General features: G+C 41.6%; 2 protein-coding genes across 3 annotated transcripts in view; one reads left to right on the top strand and one right to left on the bottom strand.

The window, feature by feature from the left end:
- DCAF13 (DDB1 and CUL4 associated factor 13) overlaps window positions 1-4210 on the bottom strand; it is a 33411-nt gene extending 29201 nt beyond the window's left edge. The window contains exons 1-2 of one of the 2 annotated variants that reach the window (XM_089517759.1): window positions 4073-4210; window positions 208-407 (exon numbers count right to left, since the gene is read on the bottom strand). In XM_089517759.1, the coding sequence (XP_089373885.1) occupies window positions 208-407; window positions 4073-4142 (270 nt within the window). In that variant the 5' untranslated portion in view covers window positions 4143-4210. Of the gene's footprint in view, window positions 1-207; window positions 408-3672; window positions 3696-4072 lie in introns of those variants that run through there. The other variant, XM_089517760.1, reaches the window with a different exon arrangement.
- Window positions 4211-4740: 530 nt separating this feature from the next.
- On the top strand, window positions 4741-16048 carry LOC149317560 (solute carrier family 25 member 32-like). Its single transcript, XM_089517758.1, has 7 exons — window positions 4741-4993; window positions 6474-6624; window positions 9318-9403; window positions 11818-11978; window positions 12962-13075; window positions 13352-13497; window positions 15288-16048. The coding sequence occupies exons 1-7, from the start codon at window positions 4783-4785 to the stop codon at window positions 15418-15420; spliced, it is 1002 nt and encodes a 333-aa protein (XP_089373884.1). The 5' UTR covers window positions 4741-4782; the 3' UTR covers window positions 15421-16048.
- The last annotated feature ends 108 nt before the right edge of the window (window positions 16049-16156 follow it).

The raw sequence follows: 16156 nt of genomic DNA, 5'->3' as shown, positions 1-16156 counted from the left end.
TTCTCCCACTGTGTGTCAGCGCCACCAGTGTTGCCTATGCCTCGACTGATATAGTTGTGTTGGCAGAGTTAACTTTACTAAGAACATACATGACTGAAACACAGTAAACATTTGCTTCCATAACACAAAGTACCATCAGCTACAATATGTACATGGCCTGATCTTTTCCACCAATTTTTAAACAATTATCCTTATAGTAATACTTACCTCTCCATCACATGCTCCAGACAAAATGGTAGACAAGCTCTCTGGATGCTTAGTCATGCAATTGATGCCATCCCGATGACCATCTAATGATGCAACAAAAGGCTTTGCAAATATACGCTCCAATTTTGTAGCATTTAGAGCACGTGTATATTCTCGTGGAACTTCAAATGGGTGTAATACAGGATCATAATTCCGAGGAACTACAGTAAGACAAATAATCATGATATACAACGGGGGGAAATATTGTCATACAGCTTATTTTTGCCTTTTATGCATTTTTCAAATAAATCATCAGTAACCTGGAACATCATCCTGTTCAAGCAGAACTGGATGAGATAGCTAAGCTATACTATAATCTAAACTCATTGTACTTCTTTATGCTGTACAAATCCATGCATGATCATAGACTCATCAAACTTGGCATGACATCTCCTAGAACAAAGAAGAAAACTGCAGGAAGGTATTTGTCCCAGTCTGTCTATTATTTTCAGGTCAATATAAACAAACAGTTAAATTTCTTTATTTTGGCTCTAAAATACACATATATGAACCCATTTTGACCCAAATGTATTATCATCATCATCTTAGATTCTACCTTTTCCGCAAAACTGGGATTCAAGGCAGCTCACACATTAAAAAGATAACAATTTAAAACACAAAAGGTAAACATTGAAACTGAATTAAACTATTAACTATATTAAAATCATATACTCTAAAAAAATTAAAGTTTAACAATACAATTTAAAAACAGCCCATTTGTTAAAAGCCTTCAATTCTAAAGGACTATCTGAATTTTTAAAAACAATTCTTGACCTGCTGCCAGAAGGACCACAAGAAGGAGACCATTCTAGCCTCCCCAGGGAGGGAGTTTGAAAGTATAGGGGCTGCCACTGAGAAAACCCTCTCTCCTGTTCCCACCAACTATATCTATGACAGTGGCGGGACATTTCCTGTTGATCTTAGTAACCAGGCAGTCTTATATGGAGAAATAACAATCCATCAAATAGCCTAGAACTAAGCCATATAGGGCTTAGGCTGGCATCCTGACATTCATATAGACCAGTGATGTCCAAACTCTGGCCCTCCAGGTGTTTTGGACTTCAGCTGCCAGAAGCCTCAGTCACCTTGGCCAATGGTCCAGGATGCTGAGAGCTGAAATCCAAAACACCAGAGTTTTGGACCAGGGCCAGAGTTTGGACATCACTGATATAGACGACTGAGACTGATCAGTAAGCATTATTCTTTTTTCAGGAAATCCGCATACAACTTGTCATGAAACAAATATTAATGGCTGTAAGTGCTATCCCTCAAACTTGGTGTCATTCAAATCATAAGTGACAACATCAACGCCAACCCAGCTAACCAGAAACTTCTTAGTTGTTTGTAAACATCTTCCACTGATTTTTGTTATAAAAAAGATGTTTCTCTTTGTCACTGGCTGTTTTGCACCTTCATGTTGTTTCTGACTTATGGTGATCTGAAAAGAACCCATCACAGGGTTTTCTTGCCAAGATTTGTTCAGTGGGGTGTTGTTTCTGCCTTCATCCGAGAGTGTGACTTGTCCAAGGTCACCAGTGGGTTTCCTTAGCCAAGCAAGGATTCGAACCCTGGTCTCCAGAACCATAGCCCAACGCTCAAACCAGTACATCAGGCTGGTTATGTCTCTCTTTCTCTCTCTCTCTCACTACATCCATATAAAATCATGATTTGGTTTAGTTGACTAAGGTACTACAGCCACCTCTTTTCCTTCCTCATACATTGTGATGTCTCTCCAGCCCAAAAGAAGCTCAACATGCAAAGCATTACATTTGATTTTTGTTAGGTCATCATTCTATGACTTTCAGCTGGACCTAGTATAATGCTATACTTTGTGTGTGTATAGAGATCTGCATGCTTACATTTTTTTAGTATTTCCTGAATATGAAGAGGCCTATGGGAACTGTCACCTATACTTGAAGAATTTACAAGACTGAAGTTGTGCTACAGGTGGCCTAGACAATGCCAGCTACAATCCTCACAGGCAGGATGACTGACCAAAAGTACAAGAGGCAAGAACACGTACAAGGAAAAAACATAGGAACCCAGATGATTCATGATACATCTTCATGAAGCTTTATACAACTGTCGACTTCCAAACTTATATGCACTACCTTCCCAATTTATATTACTGGAACCAAAAAGTATACAAAAACAAATGCTGGAAAAGAAACTGATATGTGCAATTTTTAGCCTAGTCCCACAATGAAACTCATGTATTCAATATTCCAATAGATTTCTTACAAACATAAGGGGAAAGGGGCTAGACTTCATGTGTTTGTGATAATAAAGAGAGAGGAAAAGGCATGGGAGACAATGCCCAAAAAGGGCGGTCTTCCGGCGCCTACTTTCCTGCCGGTGAGAAGCTGCAGCGGACAAACTGCATGGCTTCCCACCGGAAAAAAAGAACCCACAGAAAGCGGGTTCTTCTTACGCTGTGGCTAGTTACGTAGCTAGTTATGCAGCACTTACGTAGCAATGGTGGCAACCATCTGCGGTGCCATAATAGGGCTAGGGACTGTGCGGTTGCCATGTGGTCCCTTAGCCCTAATATGGCGCAAGTACCCCATATCTGGGCCATCTGGACCGGGCCAAAGAGATGCAGTAATCCAGAAGTGTTTGGAAACCACTATAGCCAATAACAAAACAAGAGAGAGCATGCAAAGGGATTTGTAGTATCTTTAAGACTTGTTCTACTTCCTCAGATGCCATTTAGCTTATGCCATGACTTTTTTTCACACAGTTACTCTCAAAGGTGCTACAAGATCTCTTTCACACTCATATTCCAGACTAACATGGTGATGTCTCCAAAAACAAAGTGCAGACATTCTGAAGCCGGAGGTTGAGAACGGCTTTTTGGGGCCGTACAGTATACCTCTCAGTATGCCCTGGACAGCAGAGCCAGGGCCCACGCGGTTTTCAGGGCTGTAGCCAAAAACGAAAGAACTAGACAAGACCATAAAGTGTAAAGGCATAACTCTGGGTACTGAAGGGAGGGTCGTCCAAACCACTGCATTCCTCATCACCATGTACAGATGTGAAGGAAGCAGACAGGAATAAAAAGGAACTCCTTTGAGATCTGGGGCTGGAGAAGAGCGCTGAGGGCGGCAAAGAAGACAAACAAATGGGTCCTGGAGCAGATCATGCCTGAACGCTCCCTGGAAGCCAAGATAACTTAACTGAGGTTGCTGTACTTTGGCCGCATCATGAGGAAAAGTGAGTCATCAGAAACGGCAATGATGCCAGTAAAGGTGGAAGGCAGCAGAAAGCGAGGCAGGTCCCATGCCAGATGGCCAGGCTCAGCCAGGAGGCCATAGGCCTGGGCTTGCACAGGCGCCAGACCTCCTCCTCTCCTCCCCCTTCCAACCTCCTGTCCATGAAGAACTTTAACACCACGTCCTTCATTCTGAGCATGGCTAAGAAACCCACATTGAGCAACAGCCCCTGCCTGCACCAAATGCAGCGGAGGAAGTGGGCTGAAGCCTAGGGAAGCCATGCTGCCAACGTTTGCCTTTCAGTCACTCTCAAAGGTGCCGCAAGGACGGTCTCTCTATGAACTGATGCCCCGCCCAGACTGACACGGCTATAGCTCTGAACTCTAGCACCTTCGCAGTTCACCTTCCAGAGTTCTCTAATAGCCACGCAAGCGCAAGGCATCTGAAGGGAGGCAAGGTCCTGGGGAAGAAATGGAGTTCGCTGGCTGTAAGGAAGCCATAAAGGCCCCGAGTAGGAAGGCGCCCCTAGGGCCAGGCAGGAGCTCTCCGCCGAAGCCTCCCATGGCCATGCGGCCTCTGCTTCAAGGCCTCCGAAGGAGGAGGCTCCTGCTCACCCCGCTGGAGGTCCTGCTTGGTCTCCCGCACATAGTCGTCCGGGTTCCGGCTCAACACCTTCACCCTCATCCTCCGCGAAAGAAAGCCCAACTGAGCCGCAGGGGAGGGAAAACATACAAGGCCACGCCTACGCAGCCACTTCCGGGTCAAAGGGCACCGCGTGGGAAAGGGGAAAGGTTACCTAGAGGAGCCGGCCGCTTGGAGATCACGTGAACAAGGGCCTATCAGGACACGAACCCCGCCCTCAAAGAGGCCCAGTAGGCGATGTTGAAATGTGATTGGAGGAGCCACGTTTGAGTGACAGGTCATTGCTACCTGTAGAAGCAGGGGCACGGCTGGGCGACGAGGAATCCGAAATGCGATTGCTACCTATAGAAGCAGGGAGGCGACAATGCTGAAATGTTATTGGAGAATCGACACTTGAGTGACAAGTCATTGCTGCCAATAGAAGCAAGGGCGTGGCTGGGAGGGAACGATGCTGAAATGTGATTGGAGGAGGCACACGTGAGTGACATGTTATTGCTACCTGTAGAAGCAGGGGCATGGCTGGGAGGGGATACTGAAATGCGATTGGAGGAGTCACACGTGAGTGACAGGTCATTGCCACCTATAGGAGCAGGAGCATGGCTTGGAGGCGTGAAGAGCGAGTGCCACGTGCGCGAGAGGGGCGTCACTGTCGAGCGAGTCGTCTCTCTCTCTCTCTCCCCCGATGAACCCCGCCGCGGCCGTTCCGGGGGCCCAGAGTCCGGCCTGTACCCTGGCGGGCTCCGCTTCCCCTTCCCCTCCCGCCAGCGCTCCTTCGGCCCCGCGGCCCCTCTTCAGGCATGCGCACTACGAGAACCTGGTGGCCGGGCTCAGCGGCGGCGTTATCTCCACGCTGGTGCTGCATCCTCTGGACCTGGTCAAGGTCCGCTTCGCAGGTGAGGGAAGGAAGGAAGGAGGGCGCTTAGGCCGCGCGACGTCATCGGCCTCCCCAACGGTCGCCGCCTGTCAATCACGCGGCGCGCGAGCTAACCGTTCTCCCCGCGGTCCTCCATAGAGAGACTGCCGCTTCCCCGTGGTTTTGAAGCATCTCTGCCTTTGCCCTTCTCTCAGGTCTCCCGGCATGTTCAGCTGCTGGCACACATGCCCGGGCGCCTGGAGCTGGAAATGGACACCGTTCAAGCCTACATGGAGCCCTAGTGGGCTACAAATGGAACGCGAGGCAGCAGTGTGATGCAGCAGCAAAAAAGGCCAAGGCGGTTCTAGGCTGCATCAATAGAGGTATAGATCAAGGGAAGCAATAGCGCCACTCTATTCTGCCTTGGTCAGCTGGAATATTGCATCCAGTTCTGGGCACCACAATTCAGAAAGGATCTCCAGAAGAGGGCTCTGGAAACCATACCTGTGAGGAGAGATTTAGGGAACTGGGGATGTTTAGCCCGGAAAAGAGAAGGTTAAGAGGTGATACGAACGATAGCCCTGTTTAAGCATTTGAAGGGATGTCATATTGAGGAGGGAGCAAGCCTTTTTCCTGCTGCTCCAGAGAAAAGGACACAGAGCAATGGATGCAAGCTCCAGGAAAAGAGATCCCAGCTCAAAATTGGGAGGAACTTCCTGACAGTAAGGGCTTTTTCGACAGTGGAACAAACACAAAAAGTGTCCAAATTATCCATCCTTATTCTAACTATAGCATTTATAGCAATAACATTTACGTTTCTATACTGCTTAATAGTGAACTCAGCACTCTGTTAGCAGTTTACAATCTGTAAGCCAGTTGCCCCCAACAAACTGGATACTCATTTTACCGACCTACAAAAGGATGGAAGACTGAGTCAGTTTGTTGTGGCACCAGCTCTGATGTCATAACAAACTACAATTCCCTGAATTCCATAGCATTGAGCCATGACAGGAAAAGTGGTGTCAACCTGGATTATTTCTGCAGTGTGGATGCAGCCTCAGTCTGCTTCATCAGATACTACGAAAGCTTATGCTACAAACATTTTCTCTCAGTTAGGTCTCAAAGGTGCTACAAGATTCCTTTATATGCGGATACAGAGCAACACGGCTATGTCTGAATAAAACCTCTTTATTTACAATATTTACAATAAGGATGGATCACTTTGTACATTTCTCACATGGCAAAGTTGACAAGTTGTGGTACAGTGGGCCCTCTCCTGACGCAGGGGATCCGTTTTGGATCCTCCCGCGTAAGGGAAAATCCACCTATGCTCAAGCCCCATAGGAGATAATGGGGCGCATGTACATGGCGGTCATTGTTTTTCTCCCTGCACAGCTTCCATGGAAGCTGGAAGCTGTGTAAAATGCATCCATGCATGGTGCGGGCGCACTGTATTTTGGTATCTTTGTATTGCTTGATTTATTTAGACTGTACTTTCTTTCTCTGTTTATTTTGACGAGTGAGTGATGGCTTGAAGCTGAGGCCTAAATACAATGGCATTTTGCACTGTTTGACAACCATCTGGAAACAAGAAGGACTACGTGGCCTGTACCAAGGTGTGACACCAAATGTATGGGGTGCTGGTGCCTCTTGGGGCCTCTATTTTTACTTGTAAGTTTTAAAATTGTTTAAACTCTTGTCATTTCAAAGTCCTAGGTCCAAAATACACTGCAGAAATAATCCAGTTTGAGATTATTTTAAGCCTGGCTCAGTGCTAGGGGATCCTAGGAATTGTAGTTTGTTGTGACACCAGAGCTCTCTTATAGAGAAGGCTAAATGCCTCACTAAAGTACGCTTCCCAGAATTCCCTAGCACTGAGCCAGGACAATTAAAGCAGTCTTAAACTAGATTATTTTTGCAGTGTGTTTTGGGTCATAGTAAAATAACCTGCCCATATATATTATTCCAGTGCCCTAGGATGATGCAACAAAGTATTTCAGAAGCTACAAGCAAATGAGTTTGTTTGTATTTGTTGTCACATTGTTCATAATGTTGTCACTTATTATTAGCTGTAGATTTACTCGTGTATAAGTCTAGAAATGTTAGTCAAAAAAAATCGACCCCAAAAACCTGGGTCACCTTATTCACAGGTCAGTGTAAGTACTATACCCTAATTGTTATCAAAATAGGAACCATCCTCTTTTCTGAATAGAGTGGTGAAAGGCAAGACCTTAGTTCATAGTGGAAGAACCTAAAAGAAACATGAGCCCGCCTCCACTCTCTCCACCGCACCAAAAATGCCATTTCTGGCCTTTTTGAATTTCTGGATGGGAGAATAGCAGCGTGTTTTGACATATTTTTCCTTTCCTTCTATATTCTTTGTTACATGCCCCTAGGTTTTACCCCGACCCATGCATGGGTTATATCAAAATCCATAATTTTGGCCCCAAAACCTTCCTTCAATTTATAAATGGGGGTCAATTTATAGTCAAGTATATATGCTATTTGTTTAAGACTGATAAGATGTGAGATATTTCTTCAAATGGAGTCCAACAACTGTTGTCTCAGTTGAACATGAGATCACAAGCCTTATTAGGTTATTCTTCTTAGGACTCTTATTTCAGAGCATAAACAAGGCTAATCTTGAAAACACACCTGTATCAGAAGTTGCAGTTCACTTTGTAGACTTTTTGTTAGAGCAGACAGCACCAGCATGACTCTTAACTCTCAGTGAATGAAGCAAAATAGTAAACAACTCTTTTATAAGTATCTTATCCCTTGAGTTACAGTAATGGTGAGAAAATCTGGGTGTCTGCCATTGCCTCTGCCAGGCCCAGGATCAAGCCTGAAGACTGCACTGTGCTAATTTGCAACATCTTTTACTTGTCTGTTGCTTACCAGGCCTTCCTTTGGATTACTGTTCAGCAGCATCTAAAGCTTATTGCAGCCAGCACTTAAAAGATTATGAGGTTACTAGAAATTAAAATAGGTATAAAGAAAATTGGAAATAAAATGTAGTAAAAGATATGGAATACTGTATACTTAAATTTGATCCTCCGGAATATTGTTTTCTATCAATTAGTAGTCCCATATTGGCAACTAAATACTGCTTTGAAATGAACTTAATATGTTTGTTTTTAAAAAATCAAAACCACACACTTGGTTGATGACACCTTTTTATTTTCTTCTCCAATTTGTTTGTTTTCATATTTCTCAATTTTATAAAAAAAAAAAAATTAAGGAGAAGAATAATTATTCTGTGGAGAACATCCTAATCTTTCCCAGTATTATATTTTATAGAGAATTGGAAAGAGATTGCATATATGGAAGGCATCTCATGCAAACAGTATTTTGCTTATACTGTTACCCTTCTGCAGCTCCTCTATAATGTAAAAACCCTCTCCAAAGGTCAGGTTAACCTTTTGAATGGTGGGGCACTACCTTCTGAAAATTTTGTGGAGATGCCTCTGCCTGATTTGGCACAGGTCTTTCCTTGGACTGGAGCCTTGTAGAACACAGGCCTAGGAAAAGAGAGAAATCTTTGATGGGTCAGATACATAAACTGGGTTCACCTTGTGCACGCTTTTGATACAGCCCAATGTTAATAAAATATACAAAAGCCCAAATATAATGTTAATTTATGTATGATCCAAATAACAACACTCCTAGTACCAGATGAGTTTGGCACCGTAACCTTCCCATAAGTATACACATGCATATATCATGTATCAGCCTCTCCTTTAAAATACTGGATTATGACTCTCCTTGTCCCCAGTTGGAACCAGGTTGGGGAAGGTGCCATATACCTAACCACCTTTCAGTTTCAAGAGTGCTTTAAAAGCAGTTTGTAAGATGACACAGTATCTGTTATGCAAAGGGGGAAAACAGGGAGATTTTGCAGGTTGTGTGTAATCCCTTGACATGAAAATTGTGCAGTGCCCATGCTGCCACATCTTCCTCAAATTGCTATTATTTGTATTTCACCAGTAACAGTGGTGCTATAGTAGTTTTGCCAGTCATAAAATTGGGAGAGAAAATGCTAAAATCCTGTCCCTTCTAGCAGCCCTGAAACAGCTAGTCTAGCAGATTTTGCACTACTATGGGTTGAAAAAATAGTCTGTCTCTCTTTGACTTCGTCACAAGCCCTTGAGTTTCTGAAGTAGATTTGCAGACAGTTAATTCTTATGATTCTGTGTGATATACTGATGGCATTTGGCTAATGCAAATAAAGAGATTTGATGAGGTCTATAGCTGGTCTATATTTTTTAAATCCATATACCTAATTTATCTGTATTCATATAAGAGATGTATTTCATATGCTTATAAAAGATTTTAAAACCTCATATTAATATTTCACTCTTTAGTTATAATGCCATTAAAGCATACAAAACAGAAGATAAACTGGAAAGTCTTGGAGCAACTGAACACCTTGTGTCAGCTGCTGAGGCTGGTAAGAAAAATACAAGCAGAATTAATGTGTATATCTAGCTGTCCTTTTGGTATATTCTTTTTCTTTGTTGATTATTTTTCTGTGGCCTCCAGTTCCAGCTGCTCACGTTAAACTGGTACCTGGCAGCTGTAATGGACTGGAGGAGGGCAAACAAATTGAAGCTTAATCCAAATAAGACAGAGGTATTCCTGGTCAGTCAAAACACAGATCTGGGAATAATGATTCATCTTGTGTTAGAAGGGGTTACACTCTCCCTGAAAACATAGGTTTATAGTTTGGAGGTACTCCTGGATTCATCTCTGAAGCCTGGAGGCCCAGGTTTCAGCAGTGACTAGGAGTGCTTTTGCACAGTTAAAGCTAGTGTATTAACTGCACCTGTTCCCGGAGAAGTCAGATCTGGCCACAGTAGTGCATATCTTGATTATATCCCTTATTACTGTAATGCACTTTATGTGGGGCTGCCTTGTAAAAGCACTCAGGAACTTCAGTTTGCCAAAAGAGCTGCAGCCAGATTGTTAACTAGAGCTGACTACAAGAAGCACACAACTCTGTAGTTGTAGCAGCTCCATTGGCTGCTGGTCTATGTCCAGGCACAATTTGAAGTACTAGTTTTGACCTATAAAGTCCTATACATTTTGAGTGTCTCTTTTTATGAGCCCATTAGAGCACTAGGATTATCCAGGGACACTCTTCTGTCTGTCCCACCACTCTCTCAGGCTTGTTTGGGGGGAATCTCCATATTGAGAAGGCCTTCTCAGAGGCTGCTCCCAGGCTCTGGACCACCCTAGAGAGGCCAGCATGGCCTCCTCCCTTGTCTCTTTTCAGCAGCAGCTAAAAACATTTTTCTGCCATCGGGCTTTTAAAACTTTTAAGCTTTTAAATGCAATACAGTTCAAATGTCAAGGTTTGTACATAGTTTGTAATACATTTTAATGTCTTCATTGTAATGTTTCAACTTTTTAAATTGTTCATTTTTTAAAAGAAAAACTTTAGATCTACATTTTTAATGCTTTTGTATTGTTTTTTACTTGTACTGTATTAAATTGGTTGTTAGCTGCTTTGGATTCCTTTATCAGGAGAAAGGCAGGATCATGATCATGATGATACTGTAGATCTAAATTCTAATTCATACTATATGGCTTGAACAGAAGGGTGCATAGAAATGTATTCTGAGGCCAGGAGCCTCTTGGGTAGTATGCCAGCATAACTCCTGCTGGCGTAAGGAGATACCCAATACCCATTTACACAAGCATTTTTGTGTTCTCCCATAATGCATAAGCTGTAAACTAGATAGTTTACAGGCTGTTTGGCATCCAGGCACAGCTCCATGACTCGCCTGTGGCCAGAATGGCCACTGACTAGCCATGAAGTGCATTAGAAAACAACAAGCCAGATGCCCCAGGATTGGTTGACTCAGTCATCTGTGTATAAATACACCACTAGAGCTCCATTATTTATTTCTTTAAATGGGATCATATGCTGAATCTTTGGTCCTGTTCATGTTTACACAGTAGTAAGCTTTATACTGTATTCAGTGAAGCTAACTCGCTAATAAATGTGCTTAGAATTCCAACCTGTTGATTTTTTTCTTCAATAAATGTTTGCCAGTGAAGTACAAATATGGAGCTTCATGCAGTTTTAAGTACATGAAATATTTGCTCTTTATCTGATAAAATTGTTCATCTAAGCAATTTAGGATTCAAGCTACTTAGAAGTATTGATCTAACTGTTGGTAGTATTGCAAAAACACTCCTTTTCTAGGCTGGAATCTAAAGAACTGTAGCTAAATCCATGTACATAAGAGGCTATGGACTTGTATTCTATGAGTAGATTTCCATTCTTCATTGCAACCCATTTTTGAATATGAAAAGGAGAGAGAAGCCTTGTAAATAAAGAAAGGAAAGGGAGAAGATGTGAGTTGTCACTGGTGAATTAAGCCTTTCTGTTAGGATCACTGGCCCTTATTGTAAACTTTTTGTCTGACATATGTAGGAGCCCAAAGAATACATTTGGCTAAGTAGTCATATAGTGTCTGTACCTCAGAGAGGGAAAATGTTTATCCTTTCCAAAGCTGTGAGAGTACCACTTCCATCATCACTCCCTGTTGGATATGTTGCCCAGAGCTGATGGGAGTTGCAGTTGAACTATGACTGGAGGACCACACATTCTCTAGCCCGGGTCTCCTGATTCTTCTCCTTTACTTAGCAGGACTAACTTTTTGCCTGTAGTTTGTGATAAATGTGGAAGAGTAGGCAAAATTAGCCACAAATATTAGATGAACTAATATTAAGCACTTCTTTAAAAAATAATTTTTGCGAACTGTGTATGTGTATCAGTCATTGGGCAAATGTTCTTAAAATGCTGTCTTGTTATATTGACATTGTCATAACTGTCAAATTTTCATTTTATGATAGGAGCAATGACCCTGTGTATTACAAATCCAATCTGGGTAACAAAGACTCGACTTGTGTTACAATATGAAGCTGGCACTGACCCATCAAAGAGGCAGTATAAAGGGATGCTTGATGCCCTTATAAAAATATATAAGCATGAAGGAATACATGGCCTATATAAGGTACGTCGATTACAAAATGAACAACAGGTATTTTGTCATTGAGTACTTATTTGAATTTCTGTACATAGCTGGCCAGTAGACTTAACTGTCATCCTCCTGTGCAGCCCCACCGTTGCCTTAGTTTTTTTATTATTATTATTCTTTTGTCACAGAGTCAAATATTTCTATCCTGTAGTGACTATGATTTCTTCTTGTTTCTGGGAAAGACCATAACTCTAAGTGCAGTTATTCAGAAATTGTATTATAAATACAAAAATTAGGCAAGTAGGTTTATGATGTGCCCCCCCCCCAACAGAACCATTGGCAGTGTGAACTGAGTAATGGGCACATTTCCACTGAAATGGATACATGTGAGCTGCTTTTCACTTCATTGTTGGTAGAACAATCTTCTGTCTGGAAAACCTCTTCCATATCACTAGAAATTTATCTGTGTTCTTATTATGATATAGATTCAAGTCTCCCAGATTAAGCCAAATTTGAGCTGATGTCCCGCTAAACTTACTGAATGATGCTAGTTAAACAATGTTCAGACAGTGTTAATATCCTATTTTTGCAGCAAGCAAAGGCTTAAATGGTGATTATGGATAGACAGGAAGCAAACTGAATGGAAAGGAAAGCATTTGTATACTTCTTGGTATTGAGAAGAGATGATGGGTCTTCTGATTTAGAGGAGCTTTAAATCTGTAGATTTGTATAATTTTTCAGTAGAGCCTCTGGCCAACCAGATATTAGTGTCAACAACACTAGCATTCTCTGACCATTGGCCAAGCTGGATATAGCTGATGGCAACTGGAATCCAACAATTTAAGAGCCACATCTCTTCCCCAACTTTTTCCTGTATATGGAGTTACCTGGAAGGAATCTGGTTGTTTTTCAGTGTATAAATTCTGTACAGTGTTTTAAACTTATGCGTGTACTTTTTTTTTCTTGTAGAAGCATGGTTAGTTTTCTTCTACCTTAACTGTAAAAATTCCTTTTTCTAGGGATTTGTCCCTGGTCTGTTTGGAACATCACATGGAGCACTTCAGTTCATGGCTTATGAAGAGCTGAAATCAAAATACAATAAATACCGAAACAGACAGGTTGATTTGAAATTGGTAAGATAATCTATAAAATGGTAGAACCAGTTTTTTTTCAGGTACAGTCACAAGGGCTTAACCTCACTTGTATTATTTAGAACATGTATTTTTCTTACTATCTAAAACTGGTTTGAATTCCCAAAGTATACAATTCATATTCACAATACATATATCTTAATTACACAAAAATATAAAAATATTATATAATTAATTGTATAATATTTTAAAAATACAAAACAAAGTTTTTAAGTCAATGTTGTTGGGAACTAATATTGGTACTATTTCATTTTTCAGAGCACTTTAGAATATATCATCATGGCAGCCCTATCAAAGATATTTGCAGTTTCAGCAACATACCCATATCAAGTTGTGAGGGCACGTCTCCAGGATCAGCACAACAAATACTCAGGTGTAGTTGACGTCATCCGTAAGACATGGAGGTAGGCATCCAGATCTAAATCTTGTGTAGAAATGCTTCCTTTACTGATATTGGAGGAACTTTTTTTGTCAATAGAATTTTAATAACAATTGTTTCAGAGTAGCCCAAAACAATCATAAATGGGTTTGCTGCAGTGGTAGAGAAACTAAGACTAAGTAAAGAAACTATGATTCTCCTCCTTGAACTATTTCCATTCCAGCTCATTACATTAAGAATCAGCACAGCTTGTTTGTGTTCCTTTTTCCTCACCATCCCTTTTGATATCTATGTGTATCTCAATCTTATCATTGCAAGCCTATAACCAAGGATTATCTCTTTTTAAAAAATTGATTGTTACTCTGGGAAGCTTTTATCTGAAAATCAAGAATGAAAATAAATCAGCTAACCTTGTTACACAGCCATTGTCTCTATGAGAAAAAAGCTGGATAGGTCACTTTGATGTCCAAACATGTGTTTTGTTTTTTGGTAACTGGTTTGGTAGCTGTGGAGCTTTCCCTTACCTGTGATCTGACAAACATGTAACTGTTGTGCCGTTGCCATCATCCCTAAATTGGTCCATTTTCCCACTTGCGACTCTGCTCTTGCTATAGCAAAAAGGCTTCCTGTGTTATTGCACAGCAAGTGGAAGAGAGCAGTGAGCAGAAGGACTGGTGAAGAGATGCATTGCTTGTTTCCAGTAAATATTGTGAATAGGAATAGGAAAATCACCTGGCACCGGAAGCCACATGACCCATGAAATTCTGTAGAGGTTGAGAACTGCTGTATAAGGGAGAGTAGCAATCTTAAGAATATGGGGCCCCAAAAGTAACATTTATTGCTGGCAGACTTTTGCACTTATTCAGATCAAATGAGTATCATAGCAGAAAGATTTCAGTTACTTTGTTTGAATCAGGAATTAAATATCTGTTAAGAAATTAATAAAGAGTAAAAAAAAACTTTGTATTTTAAAGCCCACATTACTGACAAGAGCTAACCCAGTGTAATCTTTATTTTTTGTGACTTCAAATCATTGCTTGCTTACGGTGACTTTACAGCTAACTTATCATGGGAGTTTCTTGGCAGGATATGTTCAGAGAGGGTTTGCCTTGTCTTCCTCTGAGGCTGAAAGAGTGTGACTTGCACAAGGTTTCCATGGTTGAGCGGGGATTTGAACCCTGGCCTCCAAAGTCATAGTCCAGTGCTCAAATCACTATATCACTCTGGCTCCCTAGTATAATCGTGTGTGTTTGTGTGCGTATGCCTTCAAGTCACCTGTTAATTCATGGCAATCCCATGAATGTCATTGGGTTTTCTTAGGCTAGGAATGTTTAGAGGTGGTTTTGCCACCTCCTTATTAAATAAAAAAGAGCACTTATTATATTATGTTTATATCCCATTTCCCCCCCAAAATTAGAACACAAAGCATCTTACAAATTAAAAAATAATAAAATTAAAAACATACAGCATTAAAACATAGGGCATTGGCCTCCAGAGATCATCATAGCCCTCTGAATGGACTTTCAGTGGGTTTTTTTGCCATAGTATATATCTGCATTTCAGAATTAGTTGTTGAGAAATAGAGAATTGTATATTACTGTTTTTAAGTGGAGTTGTAGCAAAGATGAACAACCTAAAAGAAAGCATACATAAAATGATTTTTCTGTTACCTTTCTTCCCACTAGTAATCCAAACATTAATAATCTAGTAAAAATACACTATGACAACTGTCACAATAGCTTCATTAATCAACTGCAGGACTTTGCCATAGTAAATGTGCTTGTAAGTTACAAATAAATGTGTTCTTCTTCCTAGGAATGAAGGAGTACATGGATTTTACAAAGGAATTGTACCTAATGTGATCAGAGTCACTCCTGCATGCTGTATTACATTTGTAGTATATGAAAATGTATCTCGTTTGCTACTTGGCTTGAAGACTGGTGCCTGAAAGTACTTGATAATATCTGGACATTATCATAGTTTGACTATGCACCACATTTTTCTAAGTTAAGATGGAATTTTCCTGGTAGTCACAGAAGAAACGACAAGCTAGAAGACCACTAACTGTGCTTGATTCATTTTTTCTGCATTTGGATTCTTTGCCTGGAATATTATTCCATCTGAATCTTCTCTAAGTGAATGAATAGATGCAGCCCAGAAACAAGTCTGCATCTTTCATTTTGTTGTATGGTTCTGTCTAGCTCTGTTACATGAAAAGGAGTGGATTCTTAGTCTACAGAAGTCTTAATGGGAAGCAAAATTTTACATGAAATAAGGTAATCATCAAATTGCATATGTGTCTTTTACTTCAGCATGTCTCCAATAAATTATGTTTGTTTCTCCACAATTACTTCAGCTTTCCAAACTGTTGTATTCCTCAGTTAGTAAGAGTCAATGTGAATGAAAATTTAGCAAAGCTTCTAGACCAGGGGTTGGCAACCTATGGCCCGCCGAGGCCTAGGAACCGGCCCTGCCGCAGATTGCCGCCGGGGGCTTTGGCCTCCCACGCAAGCACACGGGGCAAGCGGCTGGCAAGGAGGAGCAAGTGGGGGCAAGCGGCTGGCAAGGAGGAGCAAGTGGGGGTAAGCGGCTGGTAAGGGGGGCAAGGAGGAGCAAGTGGGGCAAGCGGCTGGCAAGGGGGGCAAGGAGGAGCAAGTGGGGGCAAGTGGCTGGCAAGGGGGGCA

This window comes from Sceloporus occidentalis, unplaced genomic scaffold (assembly GCF_023333645.1).
Source record: "Sceloporus occidentalis isolate IW3139 unplaced genomic scaffold, rSceOcc1.0.p SCAF_3, whole genome shotgun sequence".
Lineage (NCBI taxonomy): Eukaryota > Metazoa > Chordata > Lepidosauria > Squamata > Phrynosomatidae > Sceloporus > Sceloporus occidentalis.
The sequence above is the reverse complement of the archived record's forward strand: the minus strand, read 5'-3'. Positions and strand labels throughout refer to the sequence as shown.